We start from the raw sequence: 25,994 nt of genomic DNA on the forward strand, positions 1-25,994 counted from the left end.
CGTGTGGCTCGCGCACGCAGGCTTAAGGAGGACGGTGCCCTCCCCTGTTCCTGGGTAAAGCCCTAAATATATCCTCCTCCTCATCTCCTCGGGCGGAAAGACTGCAGGGATGGTCACAGAGCCACAGAGTAACCCTTCCCAGAAGGACTCACATGCCGTGGTTTTTATTTACACAGCATTGTAACAGAAAGGTCCTTCCACTTCCTAGGGAATAGCCAGAGAGTAAAATACTAACCAAACATCAGCCAGGCATCAGGCGGGATCAAACCCTGGATTTAGGATTTCAGCCTATTTCCCCATCACCTTTGGATTTTATTTTTCTATGAATCACAAGGAAGCATTTCAGTTGAGACAAAAAAAAAAGTGTTCTTTAAACCAAAAGCAGGCCAATGTGTAGTTGGCACATACCATGTACCCTGGCAAACAAGGGACAGGTTGCAACATTACCTGAGACACTGCAGATCATATTAACCAAACGGGCCATAACTGACATGGATACAAACATGCACAGTCCACTACTGCCAATTATGAGGCAGTAAATACATGAAACGACTGTAAAAATCTTTAAGATTCTTCGTATGAGGTTCGATATACTGTACATCAAGTGTACACACAGCAGCTGATGTGTACGGATCCTTCTGGAACTCCTGCTTGGCTTGAGTTTGTGCTTCTAAAGAGACACCAGATGGCCGTTCAGTAATGCTGGTAAAGCCAACGACTGTTAACTCGTTTTAGCCGCATGGAGAGCGGCTCTGCTAGTCAACTCCGTCTTCTGTTCCAACAGTGAAACGGGAGGGAATGCGGCGGACCCTGTGAGGTGAGAGGCGGGTCTGAGCGCTGGCCACGCCCACACGCCCCGAGGGTGACCCAGCGGGCGCACCTGGAGACACGGTGATCCGCGTGAGCCGTCTGCAGTGCTGCGACTGCAACGATACTGCACACATGTCCAGTCAAACAGGACACGGTGATGGGAGGAGAGAGAAGAAATGAAGAGAAGTGTGTGGTTGGAGCTCAAGAGACCTGTGAGCGCAGAGAGACTCACTCCATGATCAGCCAGATCTACGAGTCAGATCTACGGTGGAGGAAATGGTTGAGACACATGGAGATGAAGAAACGTGGCAGGAAGTCCCAGTGTAAGAGTCATGGAGCCAACATGTGCTCACAGGAGACACCACCCATCTGTGCTCCATCAGGTCAAATCACTGGGACAACATCGATTCAAGGGGGAGGAGGGGGGGAGAGATGAAGGGTAGATGTTTCCTTAAAAAAACAAATACAGTGCAAGGGAGAAGAATAAACAAAACATTGGATTAAGGGCCACTGTGAATATGCAGCAAAACAGAAAAAAATGACAGTAATTGTGGGAAATGGAAAACGTCCCCAGTGGAAGGTCCCACTCACTCTCTCTCTCTCACACACACACACACACACACACACACACACACACACACACCGCCCCAAGGCCACTTCCACATGCAGAGATGCTGCACCCACACCGCTAGTCCTCTAGCACTGCCACATTTATTAAAACTATCCAGCAACAATGAGAAGCTGGCGGCCATTACGCAAGCTGCCCTATGGAATTATTAACATCGAGTACATTACATCCTAAACATTTAAACCACTTGACAGCTGAATTGTATCACAGGTGTGTCCAAGACAAACGCCTGAACTAAAAACATTAAAGATGACACCTAGAAACATTTACATAAAACAGTCCTGAGCAGGTTCATCGTCTACCAGGACTTAATACAATTTCTCTCAACATAAAACACAGATAATACAAGGATTTCTATAAAGGAGAAAAAATAGGGGAATATTGACACTGATAACTAAATAAAAAACAATATTACATGATAACATAAAATAAATGTGGGAAGTGTGCAACACTGCAGTTAATAGATCGGGACGACAAGACCACATGAGCTTCAGCACATGAAGATCACGTAGCCGTGTCCAAACTGAAGATCAATCAACCTCCATTTCAGGATCTCAGGTCTACAAGCAGTAGAGCTGTTCAAACATCTTCCCATCAGCCCAGACAGCTGATGCCACGTCCACGTTCCCCACCACAGGGGGAGCAGCTCTGCTGCGTTCACACGCTCGTACGCAGTGGCTGGCCTGGAGGAACCAGGAGGTCCGTGTGCTTGATGGAGGAGAGGACTGCTGGGGCATGGGGGGGTCAGGTCACCTGGCAGACATGTGCATGTCCTGGGTGTGTATCTGAGAAGAGTAGTAAACAGCGTAGTAGCTTCACCACGGCTGCACACGCCCACAGCGGAGGGCCGTTTGAACTCCCCAACCTCTGCGTCAACGCCGTGGGAGCGGCGGGCTAATGTAACGTCACGGCGCTGCTGATGTGATGAAGGGATGCAGACTGTGGGCGGGCACTGTGGACATCCCAGCCGCCGGCAGGCTGCAAATGCCATCAGTCACAGTTAGGCAGACGGTTCAAACTTGAGGAGAAACTTGACTGTTCACGGCAGTGTTGTCTCAAAATCCTCATAGCTTAAAGAAGAAAAGGCAGATGGTGGCAGACAGCGTGGCATGAAACCTGCCCCAGAATGCTTGTTCACTGGATGAAACAAAGGAACATGGATCTGACCAGATGTTTTTTGACAATATGGTCCAAGTTAACTCAATAAAACAACGGCGTGGAGCATTTGATTGACAGCTTTTAGTTTCTAATCCAGGGTATCTGCACATTTTTAAATCTCAAATTCAATGACTTTTAAGACCTTTTTAATACCTCTCACAAGAAAAAATAATACTATTACTGGGGATGCAGGTGTGCTCCACATTGTTGACGGGGGGGTTTCTGAACGAGAATTGTTGACCGGGGGGTGTTGGCGAACGAAAATTGTTGACGTTGTTGAGGCCGTATACTCCTTTTTTTTTTTTTTATAGCCGTATACTCCAACGCTAGGAATCTAGCACTAGGACCCTGGAGCGGTTATTTTCTGCATGGTCCTAGCGCTAGATTCGGCAAAGTTCACATCGCGCCAGAACAACTGAACAACACACACTTATAATAATTTAATGCCTCCCCTCATAAAATTCCAGACATTTTAAGACATTTTTAGGCCTTGAATATGGAAAACTAAATTTAAGACATTTTAAGACTTTTTAAGGACCCGCGGGTACCCTGTAATCAGCATGTCCCATTAGTGGAAACATGGATGTCCTGAACACCAGCCCAGCTAACCTGCTGGCTCAGTAATGGACAAACGACTAACTGGTGCTTCACAATCATCAACAGCTTTTCTGTCCCTGTACTGGTCTCCCAGGGGACAGTCAAGTACATGCAGACAGCCAATTAACACAAACGCTCCCAACATGCTCCACACCTGTTTTTAACCAAATATGTTTGGAACCCTGTCAATTTTCAATAGCTGAATTAGCTAAATCCAAAACAACTTTTGGGTTCAAATGAGAATTACAACTGTAGTACAATTGGCCCCGTGTGGTCAAGGCTGCATCATTAAAGCATGCAGGGCGCCTTAAGAAGTAGATCTAGCTTACAGGCTGCACTGCTCTCTGGGTCCACATGGGGGCAGCAGCACGGTGGGGTGGGGTCACCACAGAGAGACAGTAAGGTGTTTTGAAGACCGTAGGACATCCGACACTCATCTGAAACCCTACAGCACTGTGCAAATTAAACGCCACATAATACTCCAAATCATTACATGGAGTTTCCACATACCTGGCTGCAATAAATGAAAGGCAGCACAATAAATAAATAATTCACACTGTGCCTTGTTTCACCAACATTATATTGATGCTTTCTGCAGCACCTGACTAAGCATCAGTGTGAGCTGCAAACACATTCTCACCTCGCAGGCCTTTCACAAGACCACACTTGTGAAACCACACTTGTGCACTCAACAGCCTCCGCCCAATGAAACCCAGCAGAGGGGGAAATCGGCAGCAAGAGCATTAAATGGCCTTTTGTTTTGACGGCACGAGCGTATTTTTGTATTTGAAGATTGGACAAATGGCAACAGGCGCTACAAAAGAAGGTCACTGCAGTAACGTTACAGTGAGAGGGAGAAGGTCACTGCAATAACGTTACAGTGAGAGGGAGAAGGTCACTGCAGTAACGTTACAGTGAGAAGGTCACTGCAGTAACGTTACAGTGAGAAGGTCACTGCAGTAACGTTACAGTGAGAAGGTCACTGCAGTAACGTTACAGTGAGAAGGTCACTGCAGTAACGTTACAGTGAGAAGGTCACTGCAGTAACGTTACAGTGAGAGGGTCACTGCAGTAACGTTACAGTGAGAGGGTCACTGCAGTAACGTTACAGTGAGAGGGTCACTGCAGTAACGTTACAGTGAGAAGGTCACTGCAGTAACGTTACAGTGAGAGGGTCACTGCAGTAACATTACAGTGAGAGGGTCACTGCAGTAACGTTACAGTGAGAAGGTCACTGCAGTAACGTTACAGTGAGGGTGAGATGGTCACTGCAGTAACGTTACAGTGAGAGGGAATCAAGGCTCTGCTGAAGGACCCAAACCAATCACACCATGGTGCATCAACACAGACAGGCATGCGCTGTAAACAATGGCAAGCTAGCACCTCTGATCAGAGCACAGCTGCAAAGCCCTAAAACAGCCCACATACAACAGCTGACCTACAATCGGCACTTTGGATTCTCCTCTGCCTCACTGAGAGAAGTTCTAACATTACTTGAGACTAATGCGGTGTGGGAATGTAGACTAGGTGAACTGTAGTCACATTAAAGAGGCCCTTGGGAAGGGAGCAGTGTCATTTAAACAGAATATCTGTTTAAGACCAGATTCATCTCTACTCTGCATGAAACATGTGGTATGGAATTTTCAGTTTTATTTCATCACAACCTTTCTGGTAAGAAAACAACTGCTTGTTAAGATAATATTTCCTCATTCATTTAATTTACAACATACTTGCAATAACAGGTTTACTTCCGGCGAGATATAATAAATACCCTTATACGCTCCAGACAATTATTTACAACTGCACTAGTCTCAGAACAAGTGTGAGCAATGTACTCCCAGATATCACCTACTGTAGTGACAAGTGTGAGCACTGTACTCCCAGATATCACGTACTGTAGTGACAAGTGTGAGCACTGTACTCCCAGATATCACCTACTGTAGCGACAAGTGTGAGCAATGTACTCCCAGATATCACCTACTGTAGTGACAAGTGTGAGCACTGTACTCCCAGATATCACCTACTGTAGTGACAAGTGTGAGCACTGTACTCCCAGATATCACCTACTGTTGCGACAAGTGTGAGCACTGTACTCCCAGATATCACCTACTGTTGCGACAAGCAAATTCGGATTTCTGCACAAGCTACGTTTGAAAATCACTCGTTTGTACAACTAATGAAGCTCAAGATGACCAATATTACTTCATGTGGAAATCTCATTATACAAAGTCTTACAGGATGAATTAATTAATACAAGACAACAGTGCATTACGACCAGTGATAAAGTACTGCTGTAAAGTACTGGTGCTTATTCTGTCTGTCCATATACGGTTGGCTCAGGCACAGCAGTGTGCAATTACATAACCATGATGAGAGCTGGACCTCCAGATGTAATCAGTATGCTCCAGTCAGTGTTACCCTGAGCAGTATTCAACAGTCCTGATAGCATGCCAAGTAGCATCTTTTCCCTTTCTAAGCTACTAAGAACTGTGCTGAAGCGTATTATACACATAATTTTACAACGTACTTTATTTAAAACAAAAAATATCAGAAAAAAGCTTTTTTTTTGCATGTCATGCACAGACTACGTTTTGGGGGCCCGCCATCTACAGTAAACTTTGAAGCGCTTAAACCGTAAACAAATATTTGCCCGTTAAATCACAGTTTTGTGTTTAAGTGCTTTAACAAATGTGTTTTTAAAAAGGGATGAGATAACAGTAGTCTCAGGGTGGCCATAATACTGCCGAGGTAAACCACGTCAGTGGAGGCCACAGAAAGAGTTCAGCAATATCATCCTCAGAGCTGAAACTCGCTCTTAGCTCCAGGTCCAGCACCTTTACTCAACTCCTTACACTGCAAGATGTCCTCCAAACCACCACAACCCCCATCTTCCTAACTGACATCTGGAGTCATGGCTTACTTGACCACATGAACATCTCCATCATTACGAGAGACGAGAACCTCCCCATCTACACCCAGGGCCCCGCACACTTACTCTTTGCAGGCTTTGGAGACGTGGGTAGGTACAGTGTATTTACAATCCATGATCATGGTGAGGGTTTCGCTGTCGTTGGCCTCCTGGAAGGGTGGCTGTCCACACACCAGCATGAAGAGGATCACGCCCAGACTCCAGATATCTAGAGAGAGACAGACACAATCAACAAGATATATTTATGAATACGGCTATGATCAGTTCCTTCACACAGAGCCTTACTCCCTGTAGATCAAAAAAACATCTACAGGGAAAAAAACATTTCTACGAGAAAGACCCAGTATGACCAGTATGAACAGACAGATGAACTGAGTAAAACTGGTTTGTCTGTAGTGCGGGACTATAGCCACGCCCAGGACCTCGGTTGTCACGGCACTCAGGAAGCCATTCACGAGACCGCCTGACTGCTTAAACGAGCCACCAACACCAGCTCGTCATCCACAGGTACAGAAGCAGCACGTTACATTTATGACGAGCTAAACAAACACCATATTATGCAAATCTAATTCAGAGGTTCCAAATCAGCTAATTCCGCCAACAGTGAAACAAGACGACGTTCAAATAGCTATGCCGTACAGCTTAATGTGAACGCCACTGTAATTAGGGTGAGAGAGAGACCATGGAATATCTGAGCAAAAGTTCCATTAGCCCTTCCTCCTCGCGGGATTTATTCTGGGGCCCCTTGCTGTAGTTCATTTTAGAAAACGATGGCTCGGCTGTCTGAGCAGGGATTGTGGAGCGAGAGGTGAGATTATACTAAACCGGACGTGACACTCATTACATTTAACATGATTACAGCCATTCTAATGACACGCTAGATCCTTTAAAAACATTTGCCCAGACATTGAACTGCACAGCAACATGACCCAAGTCCGTAAAAATAAGGTAAAGAGGTCAGAGCGTCAGCCTCCGCCCTCCCGCCAAACGCCGTTCACGCCTCCCGAGAGCTGGCGTGACACCAGCAGTTCATGCGTGTTGGGCTCCACACACAGGCCTACACGCGCCCGACAGCGCTCAGCGGTGAAGTGTGCACGGGCCTGATCACTAACGAGCACTGGTGCGAAAGGGTGGGACCCACACCCCCGGGATATCTTAAAATGGCTCATATGCTCCATTATTTCTCCCTTAATGTCCACTTATGTTTGGCTTTATGTTCAAAAATTGCAAAAAGTCATAATTCATTTTTAGATATCATCCGTCCAACCTCTTGATGCATTACAATGATACAAGTTCCCGTTGCTGTGCCTTTAAAACAGCAATGAGAAATGAGCCCTGTTCTGATTGGATGCCACGTACTGTGCATCATTCAAAAGGCACTCAAAGCTGAATCATGCCTCAGCCTGCAATTTAAAGTGGCCAGTGGTAAACTGCTGTAGGCTGAACAGATGGAAATATGTAAATGAGCTTGTGTTCATGACATCAGGGAAACACAGGTCTCAAAACTGGCTGGTTGTGAAGGTTAGCCTGGCTGTGTGGACTGGGGTAGTAGACAATGTGTCCTTTACCTCAATAAAGTGAGGGAAAAGCAGTTTTCTGTGATAAGGACCCTTGACAATTCTTATACTGGTGCATCCTCATTTTATCCCCACACCCCCCTGATGATTGCTGCTGTGGCATATCATTTAAATTCTTTACAAGACGAGGGGGGAAAAAATGAGGCTAAACAGGACAAAAATCCTGAGCAGCACTGAGATTTTCAAGGCTTCATTTGTTCAGAGAGGGTCCAGAGAAGCTTGTGGCTGGTTTTCAGGGCAGTCCCCAGGTGCACTATGGGAACTCATTCTTCTTTCATACTCATCTGCACTTCCACTGAGTGACCCATTAGACATTTTCTGTTTTGACTCCTCCAGACAGAGCCTGAGCCACCGTTTCTCCAGACACCGCCCAGAGAGATCCTGCCTCTTTAACCAACATCTGCTTCGCCTTTTGTGCCCTTTACTGTCGGAGGAACCGCTCCATCTCCAGCGCTACGCCTGTCAGCTGAGGTCGAGCTTCAGATGGACTTCCGTTGTGAGGGAAGGTAGTCCCGGTGCAGCCTGTGGGCCGAGCAGAGCCCCCTGGAGGGCTGGAGGAGAACCTCATGCTCAATCTGATCAGAGAGCTTCACGTGATTACCATCACGCAGTTTTCAGCGCATGGCTGAATTTACACGTAAATACATGTAAACCTAACATGTTGCTTTGACTCATATTTCTGATTGCTGGCAACACAGCGGCTTGTAGCCGTGCACTGGGTAGAGAATTAAAAAACACACTGCAAAAAGTTGCAACACTAATGTCGGTGATCCTTGTCAATAGGGATACTAACACATTGAAAACACTGTTGAAGTGCCAGAACATCAGATCACATGTTTCACTCCCTTTACGCTGCACCAGTCCCTGTGATGATTCTCAACCGGTCTGAGCTGGATCTGGGAGCACCGTGACTGATCTTGAGAGATGCAGTTTTATTTGACAGGACTGTCTGTGCATACCGAGTGGAACGTACAATGTGACTTTCTCTGGGAAGGTTAGAAAAGGAAAATTAAGCACAAAGAAGCTTAAAGGGTCTCTGCACTTTAGATGATCCACCATCATGAACAGACTAGCACTCGCTAGCCAGACGTTCTGGTTCCTCCTGCTTCCTTCTCGAGGAGCATTTATCAACCAAGTTTACAGCTACTGTGTAAAATATGCAGTAACCTTTATAATAGTGTATACAGCACGCAAGTCATCTAACCCTTACTGGTCTCAATTACAGCAGTCTTGTGGTCAACATAAAAGAAAAGCTTCATGTAATGAAAGTGCATGTAGCCACCCACAATGAAATGACATGACACAGGAGACCTCTTGGACACAAAACCAGCACACCACAGCCAAAAGCAGATAATGAGGGGGGAACTCCAACTCCCATAATGAGCAGGAGTGTCCGTGTTCAGCAGTGGAGAGCATGCCAAAGTGAATGAAACGAAACACGCTTCTCTCGCCTGGACAACCTCATCCACCACATCTTCTGAGGTCTGATCTACACTGACACGGGGAACCAGGGAAACGCGCCCGTCCTCGTACGCCGTGCCCGTCCTCGTACGCCGTGCCCGTCCTCCTACGCCGTGCCCGTCCTCCTACGCCGCGCCCGTCCTCCTACGCCGCGCCCGTCCTTCCGCACCTTCGTGCCGTTCTCCACTCCTGAAATCCTTTCATCTCTGCTCTACAAAGAAGGCAATTCTGAAAATGCATTTTTGCTGTTGCAGAGTTGATCAGAAGAAACCTGCACAAACACCGCGGGGCTGTCCCGAGCCGCAGAGCGTCAAAATGGCACAATGTGTTGACTGTTTACTGCAGGAGAAACTTTCATTTCCTGATGAGCTGCTGGACTTCACCTGCTCAGACAAAGCTGCCCCCCCCCCCCCCCCCCCCCCACACACACACACACACAACTGCAGTATGATGGGAACAGAGAAACATGGTGATGTCAGGAGTCACTTGTGCATGCTCACTATTCACCTCTCATCACTGTGTGTTCTATTGTGGACCGCTGACTTCTGGAAAATTTACTGAACACACTAGCTAGTGTATTCAAAACACAAAAAACAGAGATTTCCAATTTAGTGTTAGTGTGGGCCAGACCTTACTCTTACACTCATACACACACTGTCTCTCTCTCAGACCCTCACACACATACCATCACAAACACACACACTCACATGCAAACACACTCACAAACACCTGCCTCTCCCAGACAGCAGCAGGTGTTACCATAGCAACCAGCAGGCTGGATTAATCACCCTCTGGGTGAACCGCACCATGTCTGGCTGGCACGGGTAAGATCAGGAAGACGCAGCTCCAAACATAGTCCACACGTTTCCACACGCCCCCCCCCCTCCGAGTTCTCCCCACCACTCTCTGCCCTGTTCTGATCCATCTCCACACTCCCCTGAACCTCATCAGGGAGGTGACAGGCCCCGCGACAAAAAAGTATTTGGCCAAAAGAAAGAAAGAAAGGAAGAAAGAAAGGAAAAGAACAGGAAGAGGCACCAAAAAGGGGGTGGAGCTCCACGGTTGCCGGGAGCTGCCCGAGTGGGTCCAGTCTCGGTGTGGCACGTAGGCCTCGGTGCCGGGTTAATGAGCGACCCGGAGATTTATCGCTTGGTACTCGTCTCACAGAGTAGCTCTGCCATCGAGGGCCGGGGGTGTGAACAGGACTCCACAGAGATCCGCATGAGACACCCCCCCACCCCCCCCCCCCCCCTCCCCGCAACAGCCCCGCCCCCAATCCCAGCTCACACGGCGAGAGGAGACATCCACTCATCCCCTGCTGACGGCTGATTCAATGTGCTCAACACGAGACGCGTGTTACAAATGACTGTACCAGCAGAGCCACTTCTGCAAGAATGAGCAAGCGTGTTCAAAGACCAAACAAGTGTGCAGGGAAGAGGCTTCAGCAGACGCAACCTAGAGAGCCCAGGAACCCATCTGAACCTGGAGAGCTAAAAAGGGCACACACGATGCCATCTCCCTCCTGTTTAAACCTGGAATCGTCGCACCTCTAGCCGTGTGTGGCAGGGCACTGCTTGTCGGAGTGAACAAGAGGCCGTCTTCATTCTCCCACTTCACCACCACCAAATTTTTGCCAGTCTGCAAATGTCCCAGAGTGCACTACACCTCCCTTCAAATGACCTTGGAGCGACACGGGCCGCGGGTGAAGGGAGAACGCTGATCCTCGCGCGTCTTTCACGTCGTTTGGTCTTTGGTGCCTGAGCCGCACAGCCGCGATCATCCCGACTGCAGCCGCGTCCTCGTGCGGTGGCTTCCCAACAGGGCGGATATGAACCTGAAGGAAGAGCGGGCGAGCGCATGGTGATGCTCTCCAGAGGTCTGGACGTGCTGGCCGGGTGAGGGAGAGACCTACAGTCAGATCTCATCGTCCTCACCTCTCATCTCACCTGCCCACTACATGACGTGCTGCATGGATGCAATCTGACCTGCACCATTCAGTCTGCTCTTCAAATAAACACACAAACTCTATATTCCATACAACTGATTCTAGACCATCAATATGGGAGGATGGTATAGAACAAAGATCACATGGACAGCTAAGCGTCGGTTAGACGGGGATGGATTTATCCATTGCATACATCAAGGTATCTACTGTAAAACTGGGGCCTGATCTATACTAACATTTCACACTAGGAACGTCACGCTCATTCATTTATAGCAGCTGAGAGACATGCACTGCTAGGAGAAGGCGAGTTGGCGAATGACTGGGGGGTGGGGGGAGCTTCAGGAGCAGGGGGAGACGCAGCGATCTCTCCCTCACGCAGGCACTTGTTTTTGGCCCTCACACCAGCAGACACGCCGTGGGGGGTCTGTGCTCCAGCTGCACGGCCAATTTCAATGACTAATTGACTATGACTTCAGAGAGCTGAACGGGCAGAGAAACGTCTTTGTGCTGAAGTCATTAGGCACCCACAGAGATCAGAACACTTCTACATTAATATTAGGACTGAAGATAACAACTGTTCTTACAATTTAGCCTAGTATTTCCGATTTCTCTCTCTTTTTAACAATAAAACCATCAAGTTATCTGTTCACATGAAGCTCTTCTAATTCATGCTATGAATTATATACACAAACAAGATAAACAGGCAGGTCCAGTTCTACTCAGTTCCTTTTAATTTAACTTAATCTCTGAAGAAAGCCTAGAAATTGGTTCCTAGAGGGCTGAATACTGAAACACGACTGCACACTGAAACACTACCGCACACTGAAACACGACTGCACACTGAAACACGACTGCACACTGAAACACGACTGCACACTGAAACGCTACTGCTAATTGTTGAAAGTAATATAAAATATTCTCAGAGCACAAAGTTTTTTGGATGTCTTGTTTATGTATGTTTCATTAATGGGATCACTCATTAGAACATTAGTCTTAAGATCAGATTATAGCATAGGGTTTCCCCCTGAAGCACTCGACCACAGCGTCTGACACCCGTGTTTAAAAAGCGTCTGATCTTTCATGCTGATTGACTAGTGGATAAGCCTGTTGGGTTTGCCACAGTGGATCGCATTTGCAAGTTCTGAGCAGCACAAAATCACTTATGAGGTTTACCCATCTAATGACCTGACTAACGAGAGAACATTGTTCACTCCTCACGGGCAGCGAGGTGTGTGCTGTGGTCTTCTCCGTTCTGCTTGGTGCACACAACCCAACTCCTACTGTCCAGGTGTGCCAGGAACCCACCCAGCAAAACCATCAGGCAGTGGGTGAGCATGTTGGCTAGGTTATGCAGAAACGCAGCAGACGCGTGCACATCACTGGCCGACCCTGGAAGCGCTGACTGCACGCTAGCCAACATTAGACGCACTGAAATAAGACTACAGGTAGGCGATACCATGACTCAGACGGCTAAGTGCAGAAGGTACATTCATGTAAATGAGATAATGGTGTGGATAAATACGGCTGGTAACAGCTACATACACATATAAAAAAACTCCAGTCATAAGATTCTTCCGAAGTACTAAAGTAACTGAAGTGAAAGGGCCCAGGAAGGTCCAGTTAACTACACCGTTTGTTGTCCTCACGTTGTCGTAGTTCTGCTCTGCTTCACGTCTTTTTAGACGATGATTTTAAAGTGTGCTGGTGCATCCGAGCACCTCTGCTGTGCAGCCCCTTCCTTCTGTTCTCATCTACACTCACTGGCCACTTTATTAGGTGCACCATGCTAGCACAGGGTTGGACCCCTTTAATCCATCGTGGCATAGATTCAACTGGAAACATTCCTCAGAGAGTCTGGTCCATATTGACATGATAACATCACACAGTTGCTGCAGATTTGTCAGCTGCACATCCATGATGTGAATCTCCCGTTCCACCACATCCCAAAGGTGCTCTATTGGATTGAGATCTGGTGACTGTGGAGGCCATTCGAGTACAGTGAACTCATTGTCGTGTTCAGAAGAAACAGATGAGATGATCTGAGATGATTCGTGTTTTATGACATGGCGCGTTATCCTGCTAGAAGTCGTCATCAGAAGATGGGTACGCTGTGGTCATAAAGGGATGGACATGGTCAGCAACAATACTCAGGTAGGCTGTGGCGTTGACATGACGCTCAATTGGTACTAATGGGCCCAAAGTATGGAAAATATCCCCCACACCATTGCACCACCACCACCAGCCTGAACTGTTGATACAAGGCAGGATGGATCCATGCTTTCATGTTGTTGATGCCAAATTCTGACCCCACCATCCGAATGTCGCAGCAGAAATCGAGACTCATAAGACCAGGCAACGTTTTTCCTTCTATTGTCCAATTCTGGTGAGCCTGTGCGAATTGTAACTTCAGTTTCCTGTTCTTAGCTAACAGGTGTGGCACCTGGTGTGGTCTTCTACTGCTGTAGCTCATCCACCTCAAGGTTCGACGTGTTGTGTGTTCAGAGATGCTCTTCTGCATGCTTTGGTTGTAACGACTGGTTGAGTTACTGTTGCCATTCTATCTGCTCGAACCAGTCTGGCCATTCTCCTCTGACCTCTGGCATCAACAAGACATTTGTGCCCATAGAACTGCCGCTCACTGGATATTTTCTACATTTCAGACCGTTCTCTGTAAACGCTAGAGATGGTAGAGGTAGATCAGATTTTCTGCGTGAAAATCCCAGTAGAGCCGCAGTTTCTCACATCAGACCAGTCCGTCTGGCACCAATAACCACACCACGTTAAGTCACTTAAATCACCTTTCTTCCCCATTCAGATGCTCGGTTTGAACTGCAGCAGATCGTCTTGGCCACGTCTACATGACTAAATGCATTGAGTTGCTGGCATGTGATTGGCTGATTCGACATTTGCATTAATGGAAATGGAAAGGTGTACCTAATAAAGTGGCTGGTGACTGAATATCTTCAGTGCAGTCGTCTGTAGAATGTTTGTCACTGCATTCATTTGGGGTTTTTTTATACCAACACATGCCTTTGTACTAAACTTGGGAGACAGTGCATTAGCATTATCATGACATCATCTCTCAGCAAATACATTCGACGCTGCAGACCAGTCAGGGAATTTCAACCTGACCTACATTGTCATTTTAACACAGCACACTGCATCTAGTGTAACATTATCCACACATCGCTTTCGCCTCATCACCACTGCACCCCTACTATCCCACATATAAAACACAGTGTCCTAACGATCATAGTATCCCAACACATACAACACAAACCTCTCTAAACAGTGAACAATCTGATGTAGCCTGTTGGGAGTGCAGACATTTCCAAACACTCCCAGAAATGCTTACCAAATTGAAAATCTACTAAATACTCACAATATGATAAACCACATTCAAAATGACATTAGATTAGTGACTGCCTGTTCGTGTAGCCCATTACATGCAATGCCCTACACTAGTCTTTAAAGGGAAAAGGAGAAAAATTGCATCAAGATGGATACCAAACAAAAACGTAGAAAACCCCAACCCTAACCTTAGTATTAGTCTTTCCATGCAGATGGCATTAAAAACAAACGAAAAATGCATTGTATACTGATAATTCAGAAAATATTGGCACATTTATGTTATTGCAATATGAGATTTATGCCGGATAGTATTGTCTGATAGCTAAAAGGTATGTTTGGCAGTACTCACCAGTGATGATAATTCACCAGTTAAAGAACAAGCACAGTGTGCCATGGATAAGTGTCTAAGATTGGCACCAATTATGCCTGCAAGATGAAATGTCTGTGGGGAGAGGAGTTATCTGTGCTGTGGTCAACTGTGTTCAACTGTGGTCAACTGTGGTAAACTGTGGTCAACTGTGGTCAACTGTGGTCAACTGTGGTCAACTGTGGTCAACTGTGGTCAACTGTGGTCAACTGTGGTCAACTGTGTTCATCTGTGGTTAACTGTGTTCATCTGTGGAACTACTTCCGCATGTGCAGAAAGGTGAAGAATTGCTGCAGGTTGTGTTACATTAGAATCTTATGAGGCAGCACTGCTATTTAAAACCTCAATGCTACACTCTTATTTAGGCACCTAAAAGCACATGTTAAAGAATACAAGTGATAAAAACAGGATTCATATTTTCTCTTTAACTCTTGAATGACACCCAGTTCTTAAGAATACTGACCAAAGCAATAGATATGGAACAGAGGCACTAGTTTTAGGTTAGCCAAAAGCTAGTGCTGTCATTCCTAGTACAAACATTCAGAACCTCCAAAACAACTCAACTCGTATGTTGTATGCACGGATGGGTGTTTTTTAATGGGACACATGAGGGAAAACTAAATTTCTCTCAGTGCCTGCGCACATATTTTGGCCTGTCTACCCACCCACAACCGGTCTACCGATTCTAAAACACGCCCTACATCAAGCTGCGCAGATGTGGCTCCACTATCCGTGTTACTAGGGGACTCATTAGAATTACACCGCCCTCCATTTGAGCACCTCCACCCGTGGCCTCAACACGGCCTTCGTGAAGGTGTGGCATTATGTTCGTCCGAGCACCAGACCAGACGGCATTCTGGCGCAGCTAAGAGCGAAGCATAAGAACACTGGAGGGACAGAGCAGCACACAGTGCTACACCCCCCCCCCCCCCTTGCTTTTGATGGCAACACACCAACTACAGTCAGCAAAAACCCAGTGAGCGTGTTCTGACCAGTTTTCTGACTGCTCTTCCGACATGGTCAGTACACAGGACTGACCATGACACTTTTTACTAAAAGACAGATCCAAACGTGCGTGGCAAAACAACAGACATGGGTAAGTACGTAGAAAAATAACGATGCCGTGTGTTTCTTTGATACTAGTTAACAGAAAGAACTGATGGATGTAATTTTCTAGAAAGCCATTGGTGTTACTTGCTGCAGGCTTCATAATGACAACATTGATTCGCTGAATAACACGAAAGGTAAAGTTACAGTCGTATTGCTATAGTCGTATTGCTCAGGGATTCAGGCTAGCAATGGTACCATGTTATATTAGGGGAGAAATGTGTTTTTCATCCATCTGTAATTTGGTAAACGGCACACATTGCAGTGTGTAGGTATACATGGAAGTGAATGTTTAGCTGCTAGAATGAGCAGAGACCTGACCTAAGAGCAAACTCGGGATCTGACTCTGACTTAAACATGTACGTCTGCACATCAAGGTTTTCTCTGGCAGCCACGTTTCTCCCAGAGTTCAACAGTCATTACAGCAGCGCAAACAAAGCCAGTTTATGGGGATCTCGGTCACTTCCTGCTCTTCCCATTTTGTCAAAAAATGACTGCAAAACGTCTGAGGGTGGAGTCCAATATGTATGTGGCTAAACGGCTAAAAATGGAGCCAACAGCTAAAAATGAAAATGTACATAGTTTATTACCAGTTGGGCATTATACAACACCTTCAAAACCCCTGCATGATCCCCTTTTTCTACAGCAAACGGCAGTAGGACACCAACATGTCTGCTGTTGAGTGCTGACGGGCTGTTGGAGTAGCTGAAGTGACAGGAAGATCCTGGCCAAGTGGTGAGGAACCATGTTTTTAGACGTTGAGCTCCATTCAACCACATTCATCTTGGATAGTTCTGGACTCTCTGGAGGACGTGTCTTAACGTCTGCTAAACCCGGAAGACATTACACTGTGGTTATTCTCCCTCTTCTGTGGCGTAAAGCCCCAATCGTGTCGGTGCACTCGGGGGAAGAATAGCTGGCGGGGTGAGCAGTGGCTTATTATAATTTAAAGGAACAAGCACTCACACCAGCCAATAAGAACAGGGAGTTGAGACAGGGGTGAGACGGGCGTTGAGGCGGGGTGAGACGGGCGTTGAGACAGGGGTGAGACGGCCGTTGAGGCGGCGTGAGAAGGGTGTTGCAGTGCTTGATTCGTGTGGTATTTTGAGCACGTCACAGATTTTTCAGTAAAACTTCCCTCTACTCCATTAGCCCACATAAGAATGGGTTTAAATCTGAAAACTGCAGGAAAAACTCCTCCCTGCGTTTGAGGACGTATTGACAAGGTTGAAATCTTCAAGTTTCAATTTACACATTTCAGGAATACATGTTTTACAAAAGATTTCAGGTAGACAAATGAACTTAAACAAGCTGAATTGTCAAAAAAATAAATAAAAAGGTAATCTTCTGTAAATGTTAAGCTACTGTTGTTAAATATTTATCTGTATAGGGAGGCAATTTTCATATCAGAAGATCAACATAGACATCCACTATTTACCTAAGAGCACCTTATATGGAGTATAAAGACTGCATGAGACTGTATGAACACAGACTGGGCCATGCAGTGGGCCTGCATCTCATCACTGTCACCACATGACAAAATCAAGGTGTTCTCACAGACATGGAACACAGTATAAACACTGCGGGCAGGCAACATCTCTTTTCCAAGCATTCATCACAGTGGCATCAAGATAACGGCACACAGACTCGGTGGCCATTCGCCAAGCTCACAGGTTTCAGGGCGGCTCTTTAACAAACACCTGGCCTCATTTCCAAGTAACTAAACAACTGCTTCCCTCTCGATGCAGGCTTAACCGGAGTGCCTGGTCTGGAACAGCACTGCTGATATGCAAAGGTGGAAAAAGAACAAAAAAACAAACCACGTGTAAGAAGAGAATCATAAAATCAGTACAGCTCACTACAGGTAGATCAGCCCAAGACTTATGGAGTTGTCACACTCTGGTTTCTCAAGTGTTAGTGGTAAAAATGGCGTATAGACAAATGCTGAAGCAGTCTGATCCTACAGATGAGACGATCAAGGCTGTACCTTCTCTACCAACAGACCCACTTTTTTCTAATGATCAGTCTAATGTGTGTATTTGTACATTCTCTTGATTAAAGGATGTTCAAATAAAAACAGCTTTTGCTATTTGGTCGGCTGCATTTCTTTCAGAATGCAACGATGACTTCTGCAAATAGGAACTTCTTTACTGACTGAATGATTTCACAACAAATTGTAAGTTGGTGTCATTTTGGTTTAGCAGAACACAGTGAGGTGCAATTTAATGCAATTAATTAAACTAACTGGCTTTTTACAAAAAAATAACCAAGTACCAAGAATCTAGTTAGGCCCAACCTTTTATTTACAATACAAAAGGACTCGTATTCCTTTGTTGATGTATGCTCAGATTGTGGAATCTTCCTTGGAAAGAAAAACTTGGATCTAGATCCCAAATGGTTTACCACAAATAAATAAACGACATGCATGTTCCAACGTTGTAATGGGGGCAAGAGACAAACAAAAAGATAAAAAAAATTCCTCAAAGAGCCCAGCGTGCCTGTACAGCCCAGCGCGCCCATAGAGCCCAGCTCCTGACTCAAGTCTCATTCACCACCCATAGTCTCATAAATGTCAAGCAGCTCATCAATCTGTGCTTATTAGCTGATTAAACAAAGGAGGTAGTGGACCTAAAAGATGAATGGGCCTTCTGATGAATGGGGGGGGGGATTACCTTACAGTAAGTTAGTGTCACATGAAACAAAAGTTTTTACTTTTAGACCTTGTCCATGGAATGAACACGAGAGATGTTAACCATCCACAGCTTGGAACTAGACCTATTCAATGTATAATCCGACTTCAGTTGTGAACATCCCTCTATAGACAAATGACTTCTGTTCCATCTTTTTTTTTTATACTTCTCAGACCATTATTTCTGCATCTCGATTCCTCAGAAAGCCCCGTCAGCGAGACACTGAGGTGTGAACAGGGTGAGTGTGGGGAGACGCTTCCCCCTGCATGGCACATTAAGGGCCGTCCACGGGGGTCACATCCTCATTCACACCGCTCACCTCAGCCACATCCACCACGCATCAGCTCTAAACACCGGGTGACACGGACGATGGCTGCACACAGACCTAGCCTAGCGTGGCCCAATTATTTAACAAATGCCACACCTACAGGGGCCATTTCATCCTGCTAGTCCAAATCGATTAGGCATGCTTTGGCCTGTACTCGTCATATTAAAATATGGCCATCTGAAGGTGAGCCTCACGTCTTCTCGTTCCCCTTATGTTCTTCTAGGGACACACAAGTGGATTCTCAGTCTCCTCGCAGAAGCTCCTGAATTCACCTTTCTCCTGGCTATTACGTAAGAACAGAGTGGGCAAGGTTGCAAATGACAGCATGTCACTTAGATCTATTATGGAAACAAAGGATACGACCAAACAGCCTTCTTGGAAAAGCTTTCCTTTAAAAGACGACCCGTTGGTATGAAGACACTTTTCTGACGGGTCTACGCTTTGGTCAGATCAGAATCTAATTTAAATATGCTCACATTTCTTCTGGTTATATGTCAATTACATAAGCATTTCCATTGACAGAAGCCAAAGGGAATGGAACCCATGGTTATGCCGAACGCCCTCAACAATTAAATACAAATCTCCAGAGTGGCACCACATATTCATGCCTACACGGTGACTCAGTCATCAAGAAAGAAACCTTCAGGCGTACTGGGAGGGATCGGGTGTGTCCATGATGAGAAGTCTGGGCCAGATGTTTCACTGACCCACGTGTGGCCAGCTCAACGACGGGGGTAGCAAAACAGAATGTGGGCCAAACGGAGGACAAAGCATTATCGATTAGCAGGAGAAGCCGGAAACAACCTGTGTGTGTGTGTGTGTGTGTGTGTGTGTGTGTGTGTGTGGGGGGGGGGGGGGGGGGGGGGGGGGGACGGGACACACACGCCAGCAATCAGAGCGGTGCGTCTATTTTATCAGACTGACAGTGTCAATAAGGAATGTTTAATCAGGGCACCAGCACTGACGGCTCAGCTCAAACAAAGAGAGGATTAACAGTTCCAACATCCAATCATCCGCGTCCGATACTGCACTGCAACGGCCACCAGTCTGGTGTCTAACAGCCTTTCATGGCACACACACTGACCCTGACACAGTAGCAGGCATGCACAGAAATGCCCTCACACAAGAAATGAAATGAGTCATATCAGAAGAGTGTGTGTGGTGTGTGTGAGGTCTGACTGGCATACTGGTACAAAAGAAGTGGCACCACTATAAACCTGGCAGAATGGCGGTATGTGATGATTGGTTGCAGCACGCTCAAACACTTTCGCGTCTCCAGTGTTCACTCTAGCCGCTCACTCTTTGGACGAGTGTGCTCACTCACGATCTGCATTAACCTCAACGTGTGAACGTGGATTTTCTAAGACACAGCAGAGGAATGCTGCCACGTGTAGGGAATGTGCAGACGGCCCAAACTGGAAGCTCCCTTTGAGGTGCAGTGTTTCATTAGCATGTTGGGCCACAGCTGCGAGTCAACTGGTGACATGTCGCCCATGTCTGCTCAGAACTGCAAGCTATTAAACAAGGTACTGAACAATCAGCCTGTTTTCTTTAGTGAATATCGGAGCAAACAGCGTTCTGTCCATTAGCCCACTATTACCTTCAAATAGCTAAAAAACATATTGCACTGTTTTGACAAGACAGCTGGAACATGTGTATGTGGAGGAGTGTGTGTAGGAATATACACTCTTAAACTGCCTCTAATCGTCGCTCTGATTGCATGAATATTTCCTGTATGAAAGACAAACAGATCTAAATTCCATTCTGAAAATATGTTTGTTCAGAAACACTGTGGTATTGACAACGATAGCATCAAAACTTCCGTCTCATAGTGGCAACATAGTGACATCAAATTTAACTTTCCTGTGGAGATACAACTTACTGTGGCACAAATGCACTTGCAACCTGTGCTGGTACAATACTGGTTCCCTTTTGAACTTGAACCTGACAGAAGTTAACGGCAAGGACAGACACAGATGACCTGATGGCCTTCAGACTGTTAAATAGAAGCACAACTGAACATATTTGACATGAACAGCAGTATCTTTTCGTGCTGGGTCAAGGTTAACTCTCCAACACAAACACATACCGTAGCTGTGAGCCTGAACTGGCCTGCCACCACCACCACCACCACCACCGGCTGTTACTCACCTACTGCTGGGGCATCGTACTCGTCCCCCAGGAGGATCTCGGGGGCAGAGTAGGCCAAGGAACCGCAACTGGTGGTGAGCTTCTTCCCTGGCTGGAACTTATTGCTAAAGCCAAAGTCAGTTAGCTTGACCAGGCCTTGCTTCTCAAAGAACACCACGTTCTCCGGCTTCAGGTCACGGTGGACGACGTGGAGTCGGTGGCAGTAGGAGATGGCGTGGACGATCTGGGCGAAGTATTTCTTGGCCAGCTCCTCGTTCAGGCCCGCCTCGTGCTTCATGATGTAGTCGAACATGTCCCCTCCGTCGCCCAGCTCCAGGATCAGGTAGAGCTTGGTCTGCGTGTCGATGACCTCGTAGAGGCGGACGATGTTGGGGTGTTGCACGAGCTTCATGCAGCGCACCTCCTGGAAGAGGTGGCCCGTGGCCACCGTGTCCAGCTTGGTTTTGTCGATGACCTTCACCGCCACCTTCTCCCCGGTGAAAACGTGGCGCGCTAGTTTCACCACGGCGAAGTGCCCGCGGCCCAGCGTCTTGTCCAGGTCGTACAGTCCGGCGATCTTACCGTCATAGCCGCGCTTGATGCCCGCCATGACCGCTAGTCCCTCGCTCGGACCAGAGGAGGGGCTTAACCCCAGGGGTGGGAGTTTATAGTTGAGGGCGGGTCCAGCTCACTTCAGCACACTGACTGGTAACAGCAATCCCATGATGCCACTCGCCTGTCAATCAGAAGTTAAAGCATTTTTTTAATCTGCTTAACAACCGTTTAAACTAAAGACTATATTACGGTACAAAGATCAACATCGATACTGGTGGAACATGGCTGTATCAGGCGTTTGACTTCAGGACATCTACGTGACCAGCACAGGTCTTAGAACATGGTGTGAACAATGAAATCTTTATGTTTAGCGTGTCTTGTTCCTGTTTGGCAAAAGCAATGCTGCCGTCTTATCATTTGAAAGGCTAGAAGTAGCATTCAAGTGGTTAAAAATGACAGCAATTCTTGGCAAAATATTATAGATCTGGAAAGACAAAACAAAAGGGTAGAAACCAAAAGCCACGGCTTTCTCTGGAAAGACTGTAAATCTAGATGAACAAATAAGACATTGTAAGTGGGATAATTCAGTTGCGGTGACCATTAACCTCACAGAAGGACTTGGACAATGTAACCCTAAAGCTGAAATGGGTTTTGTCAGGAACTCTGTAGTTATCACCTGCATCTACTACTCCAGACATAGAAATGTCACCAAACTTGTTTGGAAGCAAGAACTGGGTGAAAGAAGAACAAGTCAGTAAAAGGTGTAACTGCAACAGTATTATGCACAGCTACCAAAACAGGGGACAATCTGTGTATTGGTGCAATCGCTTATTTTGCAAGCAGCAAAAATAAAGAAAAAAGCTCAGCACTTCATCCTAGGTCCTTAGTTTGTTTTCCCTGTAAAGTTCTGAATTGTTGCAGTCATTTACGTAATGCCAAAGTGAATCTGAACTCGTCCAAAGATAAGGTCACATCTAGCCAACATTTCTATTTTGCTGTTGAACTCAAGTTAGCAGACCACGAAATCTGCCAACAGCACTCTGAGCATCACCAATTGCCCTTTCTGTCAAACCATAGGCTTTCCGACGAGGGCCTATTCATTTGCATCACAGGCCTTCAAAAATGATACTAGTGCACATTTATTTTGTTCAATACACAATGGGGGCTTTTTCTATAGTGTGTTCTCTTTTTTCAGGATGAACATGAAAGGCCCTTGTGATAATAAGCTTTCATTTAGCAGAGTAAAAAAACATCTCACTGTTAAACAGGAGTACCCAATTGAGTAGCAAGCTATATCATTGGGTAACAATATCAGCACAAATAAATAAAGCAATTAGTCCAGCAAGCTGTGTATTAGAAAGCTAACTGCATCCTAAGGAAGATTCTAGCTTTTCTACAGCTAATTTCATTGGAAAAGCTAGTCAGTACATATAGCCTTAGTTACACTTTGTTACATAATATAAAAATAGCAAGCTAGTTACAGTGGAAAATAAGCTTGCCAAGACTAAATAATTATTCACATGCATAAAACTAAAGTACTATTTATGTAAAGTTAAAAAAAATCTCCCTATAGTTCTCAAGGATTCAACCAGTACATTTTTAATACATGCACTGTAGACACTATTTATTGTATTGCAAAATTGTTCTTTCCAAATAACTATTGATTGCTTAGCTTATCCACAGATTAGTTTTTATTCTAATTCTATTATTTTTACATAAGCTTCTAATTAGTGGACTTCAAGATGAATACATGGCGTGGACTTTGTAATACAGGCATATATGTGATGGAAATACTAACTTCTATAGACGTTCTTAAAAGCTTTGTTTCTTCACACAAGAACTTCTATGAAGATCTTTAAACTTCTATTGCCCCAGTTATAGCACCTAATATGGGTTCATCATCAGAAGTGGTTCACTTCTCCAGCTACGCCTCGTACTCGCAAGGATTTAGTTCATTCTGGCAGAAGTTTACACACTAGACTCCAGCAACCTTCTCCTCAGCTGTCTCGGGTGAACAAGCGAGACTTTGGACCAACACTGATGGAGCTACATCACTGATCTGATGGAGCTACATCACTGATCTGAACGGCCACCACTAAGAAACAACCATGGGTTCCTAGACTGAGCTCTCTTTCTCTCTGATAATAACAATGCTCATACTTATAGTTGGACGAGGATGCATTTAGACGTTGAAGCGGTTCTATGAATTAAGATATACGCAGGTTAGGTTAAGCTAACCAAAACGTGATCGAATAAGCAACATAACTAGTTAAATGCACTCAGAAGAGGCACATTACATGTGACCCGCTTGAAGTCATCTCACCAGTCTAATGTAGTTTATCATCACACCTCCAACCCAGGGGTGCCTAGTTCATTCTCAACTAGCCAGCTAGCTTTTTTTTTAAATAGCCCACTTAATGTTAGACATATAATTTCACACAAGACCGAGTTGGAGTCAGATAATTGAGTAAATATAAATGAAATAATAATAATAATCAGCTGTGCAGTCAGTGAAGGTGAGCTCCACTAGCTACCGCGGCTAACAGGCTAACACGAGCCAGCTGTCGCTATAGGCAACCGAGCTAGCTGTCAACGGGCAAATATCTCTTATTACTCAGAGAAACACCTCAGTGTTGCGGACACGCCGCTGCTTTAATACACGATTAACCTAAACACACATGTATATATCACCTTCACACTCGGGTTCGGTCGGGTAGTGTCGCAGCAGTGGGGCAGTTTGGCACAACAAACCCAAACCGGGCTGCCTGGTGGTCCCTGCCGTGCCGGGCCTACCCTGGCGGGGCTGAGAGGGGCTCTCCGAGCCGCCCCACACCAGCCCGGGGGCACGGAGGCGTGCGGGGACCGCGGGGACGGCCCGGCTGGCCCACACACCCGGCGTGGCTCAGCTGTGACGGGGCCAGGTCGACCACAGCGCAGCCCGCTAGCGCGTTAGCCGCTTAGCTCCCCGGCTACCAGACGATAGCAACCCTAGCGTGTTAAACAGACGTCTGTAAATGTTAGTTTCACTTACCACTCACTGTGGTGAACATTTAAAAACAAAAAAAAACTACTAAAAAATTATTTAATACGTCCAGAGAAAGGAGGGAAAAAATTAAAGAATTGAAGGAGTTCAAGAAAACGGCCGCTGAATGAAGTTGGGCACTTCGGGATGACCGTTAGCGGCGCTCGCGGCTCCTCTGGTCAGTGCGCGAGCGCCGTCCGAACTGCTATTCTCAGCGCAATCCTCCCCGAGCCAGCTGCGCATGCGCACAGAACAGCACAGCCGCATCCACCACTCAACCCCCTCCCTCCTCTCACGTCACAACAACGCAGAAGTAAGGAGCGCTAATTAGCGCACCCGCGCACTCTGACCGTGCCTATTGTACGACTATATTTCTAAATCTGGCATGATGTGAAAGGCAGTCAGCTACAACTTAGTCATTCCGTCACTTTACAATAGAGGTTTATTAATAAGCCACCGTCCATAGGTCATACTATCGCGTTGTCTCCTTCCTAGACCCCTGGCCTGCCTCCCCCTGAGATGCATTTTTGGTTTTACATGTAAAGAAGTACTCACTTCGCTAGGAATTATTTGTAGATACGAAGGCTTTAATTAGAGGTAATTTATTGATAAGTGATCATTTATGTCTTCAGGATTCATTTACAGTAAATATGGAAACTCTGGAATTATTTTTAGCTCAGTGCCAAGTCATAATTTAAGCTGGGTGCAGTTAATTTTAGGACACGCAGCATGTTTAGGACATTTAAAACTGCACTCAAACACAGTTTTATTAATGATCAAATCAATGATAATTTGCCAAGAGTGAAGGCAGAAAAATACACAAAACACCCCCTCCCCCCAACACAGACACAAAGTTAGGGATATAAGGCTTTTGTCTGAAATTTCAAAATGAACCTAAAATCCACACTAACACAAACAGGTGAACTTAATGGCAAAATTCACAAGAGGTGTTTGATCCATGAATCAACCAATACATTTCCTGGTTTGATTAGAATTGGTATTTAAACAGTCCTCCTTATCATGCTGTTCACATTTTGACATCATGAGAACAAGATGACACCGAACAGTTAAGCTACAGTACCTCACCACTGTGAGGCTTCAAACAGGATGTTCTCAGACGGAAGTGGCCACTGAGCTTAGAGTGTCATCAGTAGGTTGCAACAGAGATACAGAGACTGGAAGAGTCACATAAAGGCATAGAAGTGTCTCCTTTAGCCACATCCCACACTGATGACCGCTTCATTGCGAACGGCGCCCATGGAACTGGCTGGTGAATGCCACACAACTCCAGTCACATTTAAGAGAGGTGGGTGTCACCCAAGTATCATGTAAGACCAAT

At 46.0% G+C, this 25,994-nt stretch overlaps 1 protein-coding gene and 1 long non-coding RNA gene across 2 annotated transcripts in view; one reads left to right on the plus strand and one right to left on the minus strand.

Annotated features, from left to right (window-relative positions):
• snrka (SNF related kinase a) overlaps positions 1-24,894 on the minus strand; it is a 34,998-nt gene extending 10,104 nt beyond the window's left edge. Inside the window, exons 1-3 of the mRNA XM_076988492.1 lie at positions 24,665-24,894; positions 21,100-21,814; positions 6,189-6,330 (exon numbers count right to left, since the gene is read on the minus strand). Of these exons, the coding sequence (XP_076844607.1) occupies positions 6,189-6,330; positions 21,100-21,688 (731 nt within the window). The 5' untranslated portion in view covers positions 21,689-21,814; positions 24,665-24,894. The remainder of the gene's footprint in view (positions 1-6,188; positions 6,331-21,099; positions 21,815-24,664) is intronic.
• LOC143489478 (uncharacterized) lies at positions 15,763-18,013 on the plus strand. The gene is made up of 3 exons (XR_013124687.1): positions 15,763-15,919; positions 16,577-16,665; positions 17,679-18,013. It is a non-coding gene; the product is annotated as an uncharacterized LOC143489478 (long non-coding RNA).
• Positions 24,895-25,994: the final 1,100 nt, after the last annotated feature.

The sequence above is a fragment of the Brachyhypopomus gauderio genome, unplaced genomic scaffold (assembly GCF_052324685.1).
Source record: "Brachyhypopomus gauderio isolate BG-103 unplaced genomic scaffold, BGAUD_0.2 sc62, whole genome shotgun sequence".
NCBI lineage: Eukaryota > Metazoa > Chordata > Actinopteri > Gymnotiformes > Hypopomidae > Brachyhypopomus > Brachyhypopomus gauderio.